At 42.3% G+C, this 8244-nt stretch overlaps 1 protein-coding gene across 3 annotated transcripts in view; it reads left to right on the forward strand.

Moving 5' to 3' along the window:
* The window catches only part of ASH2L (ASH2 like, histone lysine methyltransferase complex subunit), a 41216-nt gene extending 33884 nt beyond the window's left edge, over positions 1–7332 (forward strand). For all 3 annotated transcript variants that reach the window (XM_082374655.1, XM_082374656.1, XM_082374657.1), the window contains 6 exons: positions 393–560; positions 858–1051; positions 4191–4283; positions 5611–5709; positions 6438–6497; positions 6594–7332. In XM_082374655.1, coding sequence (XP_082230781.1) covers positions 393–560; positions 858–1051; positions 4191–4283; positions 5611–5709; positions 6438–6497; positions 6594–6701 — 722 coding nt within the window. In that variant the 3' untranslated portion in view covers positions 6702–7332. The remainder of the gene's footprint in view (positions 1–392; positions 561–857; positions 1052–4190; positions 4284–5610; positions 5710–6437; positions 6498–6593) is intronic.
* The last annotated feature ends 912 nt before the right edge of the window (positions 7333–8244 follow it).

Raw genomic sequence — 8244 nt, forward strand, 5'->3', positions numbered from 1 at the left:
GGACATGTGAGGACTCCACTATTTTTGAAAGTTTGAAATTGTTTCAAATAAAAAGTCTTCTAAAGGGTGGTTTATTCACATCAGGATCCAAACACATTACAACTGGTGTGTTATATTTTAGGGAATAGACAAGTATAATTAGTTTTAACCTGCCATCTTAAATAATCCATTTAATAAAAACTGCTTACTTGACAGCTTTCTTCCTTTTTCTTTCTTTCTCCTCCTTCATCTATATCTGGAGACTTTTAAACTCCTGAACTAATATTTCAAATTCCTGACTTGATATTTCTGATTTTTTTATTTCGTTTTACTGGAGGGTAAGAGTTTGTGGCAGTTGTCTCCAAGTATTTCAAATAAGTTGCAGGCCTTTGTTTTAATCTCCGTCACTGCAGCTCCCCAGTTAAAGATCTCCGATGACCGGCTGACTGTGGTCGGAGAGAAGGGCTACTCTATGGTTCGGGCTTCTCATGGGGTTCGGAAAGGTGCCTGGTACTTTGAAATCACGGTGGATGAGATGCCGCCAGACACCGCTGCCAGGCTGGGCTGGTCCCAGCCGTTAGGTAAGCTGGGGCTATGATACGGACGTGGCAACAGGTGGAGAGGTATAGACCATCTGGCTGAGCTTCACGACTTGTAGGCTTATTGGATTGTGGTCATAAAATTCAATTCCTGAGGGTTTAGGTGGTTTGCAGTTCCTAGGAATATTTTTATAATTCATTGCTTGTGAGAAATAGTTTGTTAGCCATTTTACAAAACTGGCAAAAAAGTAAAAATAAAAAAGGAGTAGAATATTTTCCTTTAGCAAACCAGAGTTGACTTGCAGTTCTGACTTCCTGTGTATCTTTTTATTGGGACAGGTAACCTTCAAGCTCCCTTAGGTTATGATAAATTTAGCTATTCTTGGCGGAGCAAAAAGGGGACCAAATTCCACCAGTCCATTGGCAAGCACTACTCTTCTGGCTATGGACAGGGAGATGTCCTGGGGTTTTATATCAGTCTTCCTGAAGACACAGAGACAGCCAAGTCACTGCCCGATACCTATAAAGATAAGGTGAGTCTGTCCTCCCGAGAGATTCCTGGGTCTGAAGACCCGTGGTAGCTGATGCCTTCAACTGTGTGTTCTCTTAGTGATGCTCATCCATTTACATCTTTCCCAACATTTCATTTTGAAAATTTTAAGACATAACAAAATTGAAAGAATTTAGAAGTCAGTGTCCAGATACCCATCACCTAGATTCTGCCATTAACATGTTATCCATTCATTCCTCCACCCACCCACCCATTCATCTATGTTTTTTTAACCCCCCGCCAAGTACTTAAGGGTGCATATCATTAGCTAGAGATTAACTTTTGTTTAGTTTTTTCTTTTGATATAAAATTTACAATATAAAATGAAATGTACAAATTTTAAGTGTATGTTCATTGAGTTTTGAGGTTGAGCCAAACCCCTGTGGAGACGCTGAATCTTACACCTCAGGATGTTCCCTCAGACTCCATCCTAGTCAGTGTCAGCTCCTACCCCCACTGAGGCGACCACTGTTGTGAATTTTTCCCCACATCACAATTCTGTTCCATTAGTTTTGCTTGTTCTTGAACTCATGTAAATGGAACCATGCAGTGTGTGATCTTTTGTGTCTGGCTTTTATTGTTTGTCATAATGCTTTTGAGATTCTTCCATGCTGTTACAGGAATCTGTGGTTTGTTCCTTTTTACTGCAGGGTAGTTTCCATTGTGCAATACCACAGTGCTTGCCTATATTCCTATTAATGGACACTGGGGCCATTTCAAGTTCGGGTTTATTATACATAAAGTTGCTATGCATATTCTTGTACAGACCTTTTTTGTCAACATGTTTTTATTTCTTTTTAGTCATTGCCTAGAAATAGAATTACTGGGTCATTGTACATTTAGTTTTATAAGAGATTGTCAGACTCTCCATTCCCACTAACAGTGTATGAGTATTTTAGTTGCACTACATCCTTGCTAGCATTTGTTGTTATCAAACAATTCTAGCCACTTTGGTGGGTGTGTAGTAGTATCTCGTTTGGTTTAAATTAGCATTTCTTTGGTGACTAATGATATTGGACATTTTTTCATGTGCTTACTGGCCATTCATCTGCTTTTGTGAAGTTTCTGTTCAAATATTTTGACTTTTTAAAAAAATTGGGTTGTTCGTCTTCTTAATGAGTTGTAGGAGTTCTTCATATATTCTGGATTACAGTCTTTTGTTGGAAATGGCTTTTTAAAAAGTATTTTTCTCCTACTCTGACTTTTCTGTTCATTTTCTTAATGGTGTCTTCTGATGAACTGAAGTTCTTAATTTTTATGAAGTCCATCTCAGATTTTTCTTTAGAATTATATTGCTTTCTATGAGTGAATAAATCTTTGCCTGCTCTCAGGAAGTCATGAAGGTATTCTTCCATGTTTTCTTTGAAAACATGGTGTTAGCTCTTACATCTAGGTTTCTGATCCACCTTGAATTCATTTTTGTGAATGACATGGAGTAGAGGTCAAGGTTAGGTTTTTTTAAAATATAAATTTACTTATTTATTTTTGGCTGTGTTGGGTCTTCGTTGCTGCACGTGGGCTTTCTCTAGTTGCGGTGAGTGGGAGCTACTCTTCGTTGCGGTGTGCGGGCTTCTTATTGTGGTGGCTTCTCTTGTTGCAGAGCACGGGCCGTAGGTGTGCGGGCTTCAGTAGGTGTGGCACGCAGGCTCTAGACCACAGGCTCAGTAGTTGTGGCGCACGGGCTTAGTTGCTCCGCGGCATGTGGGATCTTCCTGGACCAGAGCTCGAACCTGTGTCCCCTGCATTGGCAGGTGGATTCTTAACCACTGCACCACCAGGAAAGCCCCCAAGTTTAGGGTTTTTTTCTGTGTTGATACCCACTTATTCTAGCCCCATTTTTTGAAAACTCCTTTCCTCATTTCTTTGGTTCCTTTTGTGACAGTCCAGTGACTGTGGAGATCTATTCCTGGGCTCTCTGTTCCGCTCATCTATTTGTTGACCTTTATTTCTTCCAGTGCCACACTGTCCTGATTATGGTAGCTTTAGAGTAAGTGCTTAAATCGGGTGGTGTCTCCTCCAAGGTTGTTCTGATAATAAGCAGTCAGAGCACATTGTATTGGTGGCATCACACTGCTGACTTTCGTCACTCCTGCCACCACCTAGAACCTTCAACCACATGAGTGCTTGGTTCTACAGTGCACAGAGGTCTACAGTTACCGCGAGGATACTGTTGGAATCCTTAAAATTATTTACTGTTTCATTTCCATTATAAAAATTTGTTTTTAATTTGAATAAGCAATTACTAATATGTCCATAAAATGGAATACTGTGGATCTGTTCAGAAGCTACATATCTACTATGTAGATATAAAATGACCTCAGGTGTATATTGTTGAATGAAAAAGTCAGGATGCAAATCAGAATAGATAGTATGCTACCATTTGTATGCCTTTTAATTTTGAAGATATTAATATATGCCAAGACTTTCTAGAAGGATACCTGGACACTGGAACAGTGATTGCTTTTGGCAACAGAAAACTGAGTGTGGAGGGACATGGTGGGAGAGATAGTCTTCATTTTGCGTTCTTGTATACCTCTTGAATTTTTTTCACCACGCTCAGTGTATGTATGTGTGAAAAAATTCAAATTTAAGAAAATGAATGTCAGAGAATTCCCTGGTGGTCCAGTGGCTAGGACTCCACGCTTTCACTACTGAGGGTGCAGGTTCAATCCCTGGTCAGGGAACTAAGATCCCACGAGCCACGTGGTGCGGCCACAAAAAAAGTTAAAAAAAGAAAATTAATGTCATATGTTTACCTGGGAATGAATAGTTAAACAGAGTCTTGGGAACCAGTAAGAAAGGAGTGACCCAGAGACCACCTGTGGGAGAAACAGGTAGGGAACTAGGAGGGAAGGAAGTGACCCCCCCCCCCAAATCTTAGTAAGGGCCTTTTGTGAAAATATTTAATGAGCGTGTGCCATCTGGTAATTCTTAAGACACACATAGTTGTTCAAAATCTAACAAAGCTGACTCTGCAAAGATTTTAAATTTCTGTTCAGAACACAAGGACTCAGTGCTATTTGTGTGAATCTGGCTTTTTTTTTCCCCCCCATGATCATGTAGCTGATGCTTCATTTTTCCTTTTTTTTTTTTTTTTCTTTCCTTCTCTCTTGGTTTTCAAGGCTTTGATAAAGTTCAAGAGTTATTTGTATTTTGAAGAAAAAGACTTTGTGGATAAAGCAGAGAAGAGCCTAAAGCAGACTCCCCATAGCGAGGTGAGTCATGGTCATCAAAATGTCAGAATTAGAAGAATTTGAACATTGGGTCCAACCCCCTTATTATGAAAGTGAGGGAATTGAGGCCCACAGGGTGGATGAAGGGATTTCTGCTAACAGAGCAGCAGCAGGGCCAGCGCAGTCTCCTGCCTGCCGTGTTTTGTTCTTTTGGGCTACCTGCTGCTGCCGTGAGAGGGATGACCTGGATTCTTAGAGAAAAGGGGGTATAAAACAGTGGCCAAATAAAGTCTGAGGGCAATTGAGGAAGCAAGTCAGAGATACTTAATCCTTTGTCAGAGGAGGTAGCAAGTGCGGAAGGAGGAAACTGGAATAGGAGATTCAGGGCCTCGCTGCGTGACCCGGGGGGCGGCAGGAGCTGTGATGGCTCGTTCAGTGCCTTCTAGAACTTTCCCTGCCTCCCTTCTCCAGGGTTGTTGGGAACATATTTGCCCAAGGTCATAGCACAATCAAAGAAGGGCTGGTACATCTGGACCAACCACAAGGGCCCAAAATAGAAGGGGAAGGGATGGAAGAAAGTTCTGAGCTGGAAACATTTTTCCATAAAAATGCTGTGAAGCCACCTGCATCAGTAATAGAAGCAAATGTAGGAGAAATAAACTAGGATTCCGATTGTCTTTAGGGAAAAAGTAGTAAAGGGAAACAGTTAATTGAGCTAAGGAGATAATACAGCCAGAAAATACAGCCAGGCAGAAGATAGCTCTTGCTGGGAAGAAGAGGTAGAGAAAGTTACTTCAGAAAAAGGAGCCTTTTCTGAAGTCCATCCATAGTGGTTAAGAGAATATTCAGGATAGTTTCGAGAGAGAAAGGACAAAGAAATGAGGATTCAGAGACTTTGACAGAAGATCCTGCGAGATTTTCAAAGTAGAAATGCAGAAGTGAGGACCTGAGGCAAGGGAAGGGGACAGATAAATGAGCTCAAAAGGGTATAGTTCCAAGGGATCGTTACCTTTTATAAATATAATGTAATGAAAAACAGAAAGTGGAACTGTTTGATATAAGTAGCATAGGAATTCAGAAAACAAATAAACCTGAGGACCAAGAAAAAAAAAAAAAAAAGCACCATTGCACCTCAAAAAAAACCAAAAAAAAAACCTGAGGACCAGCTGGAATAGTGCATGTAGATAGGCTCTGAAAAATCTAAGGTATTATATAAATGTCAGCTATTGCTATTACACAAGCTACATGCTATTCTTAGGATTTCTTCAAGTGCTGCCACCATACTGCTAATAAAGGGTTCTCCAACAGAGTTCTTTTTTAGTTTGTTCTTTTTTAAAATTCTGAAGTAAAACCGTGGTTTTTGTTTCAGATAATTTTTTATAAAAATGGTGTCAATCAAGGTGTGGCTTACAAAGATATTTTTGAGGGGGTTTACTTTCCGGCCATCTCGCTGTACAAGAGCTGCACGGTACGTATCGCCTGTTCATCCTGTGAACACAACTTGAGGGAGATAGGTGGACGGCTGTGGTGAAAGAGCCATAGATGGGGTTCTAGAAGGAAATCTGAAAGGCCTAGGAGTGGGATGGGAGCGTATTCCTCCTGTTACTGCTTGTTCCAAAAACATGTGGGTCCTCCAGGAAGTATCTGCTTGGACAGATAAAGATCATGCAGTTATTGTAAAGCCCCATACCTTTCCTTTGGATGTGCTGTGTGGCCACTGTTGTTCAGTGTAAAGGATCTAAAGTATTTACACGCATAAATCAATTTGGTGTTATGTGTCGTGATAACCTACCATCATTAGTAACTGTTGCTTATAGTGATTTTTTTAAAAAATATGATCCAGCATGAAGGGACTATCATTAGAGCCTACCAGCTAAAAAAACCAAATTATTTGAAAAGGCAATGCCTGGAAGTTTCCATGTCCTCTTACTCTGTCAGTAGCCCCCATTGAAGTAATATAAGGAAATCTTTAGGTTATAAAGAGAAATCAGCACAAGTTTATTTTATTTACCTAATTCTTGATGGCTATTATAGGGTATTGACCACTTTTAGCAGTATTAATGTGTATCATTTGTTTCAGTTATACCGTGAATATCACAGCTACATTTAAAGCGAGAAATTTCCCATGTCACGTGAAGGTGTTCACTACTTTCTTCTTTTGTTTCTTCATGTCTGCTTGGATTGAATTTATCCCAGGTCTCCATTAACTTTGGACCATGCTTCAAGTATCCTCCAAAGGACCTCATGTACCGCCCTGTGAGTAACGTTGAACGTGTCTGCGTGCATCCTCAGTCTCCTTGCTGCACTTCCTCCAGTCTCACCTCCCCTCTCTGTTCCTTGTTCCTCCCGCAGATGAGTGACATGGGCTGGGGCGCTGTGGTGGAACACACTCTGGCTGACGTCTTGTATCACGTGGAAACAGAAGTGGATGGGAGGCGGAGTCCCCCGTGGGAACCCTGACCAAGTCCCCTTTTCTTTGCAGACACGGACTTCCTGGGGAATAATATGAGCGGGTTTTGTTTTTGTTTTTTAACTGTGGCAAATGTTTTCCCGAAGATACTGCAGAACACGGCCTCTGCTGTAGCAAATTAGAGGCCGGGTGGGTCTGAGAGAGACTCCCTGCCCTTCAGCACTCCCCCTTCTATCATGGCTTTTACTTCGTGTGCCATTCCCAACAGCTGCCGACCCTGGGATCCCATAAGCGCCCCGTGAACTGGGCCTGTGCCATGTACCCCACCAGCTGAGACTTGCTGCTTACTGTGTTTTCTAAGGAGTGGGTAACCTTGCCCAAGTAGCTAACATGTTTAAAGACATGTCCTTCTGCGGGCATTGCTTCCATCCCGCCTGGTTCCCAAGGAAGTGGTGGGCCTGTTTCTGAGAACAGCTGAAATCCATGGCTGTACATTCCAAACCAGTTTAACAGCTCTTTCCTTTCGCCGTGGGTGTGTTTTTGTTATTAATTTTGAGGTGTACCTTTGAACACTGGGATCTCTGAAACTACTAGGTCTGTAGAACTATACTTGTGAAGGGAACTTGCTTGCAGCTTTAACAATTAGAAACTCTTCCCAAATAAAACTTGTCTTCGAGTGTGTGTGGCACTTTGCTTCCCTTTCAGGTTGGGGTCCATGTGGCGACAGTGTCGGAACAGTAAGGCACTCTGAGGAAGGGGAGCCAGCCTTGGAGGAGAGACAGGTTTCTATCTCCACCCTCCCCCGTTGTTCGTTCCCTCCAGCCAATTTGACCACCCCCTCTTATCCTGTGAAACCCGACTCTCAAGAAGGTGAACAGGGGGCACTTCCCTGGGGGTCCAATGGCTAAGGCTCTGCGCTTCCAATGCAGGAGGCCCAGGTTCGATCCCTGGTCAGGGAACTAGATCCCACATGCCGCAACTAAAGATCCCACGTGCCACAGCTAAGACCCGGCACAGCCAAATAAATAAATAAATAAATAAATTTAAAAAAATAAATTTATTTATTTATTTATTTATTTTTTGCCTGCGTTGGGTCTTTGTTGCTGCACGTGGGCTTTCTCTAGTTGCAGCGAGCGGGGGCTACTCTTCGTTGCAGGGTGCGGGCTTCTCATTGCGGTGGCTTCTCTTGTTTCGGAGCACAGGCTCTAGGTGCGTGGGCTTCAGTAGCTGTGGCACGCAGGCTCAGTAGTTGTGGCTCACGGGTTCTAGAGTGCAGGCTCAGTAGTTGTGGTGCACGGGCTTAGTTGCTCCGTGGCATGTGGGATCTTCCTGGACCAGGGCTCGAACCCGTGTCCCCTGCATTGGCAGGAGGATTCTTAACCACTGCGCCACCAGGGAAGTCCTAAATAAATTTTTTTTTTTAAAAAAAGGTGAACAGGAACTTAAAAGGGTAAATGGTCTCCCTCCAGCTCTTCCCTTTGAACTTGTGTGTTGATCTGTGCAGGTTATCTTCCTGCCTTGCTTATCTTCCTTTGTAATACATGATGATTAAAGGACAGTTTTCAGAAGACTAAAAACTAGAATGTAAGAATG

This window comes from Balaenoptera borealis (genome assembly GCF_965194805.1).
Source record: "Balaenoptera borealis genome assembly, chromosome: 21".
Taxonomy (NCBI): domain Eukaryota; kingdom Metazoa; phylum Chordata; class Mammalia; order Artiodactyla; family Balaenopteridae; genus Balaenoptera; species Balaenoptera borealis.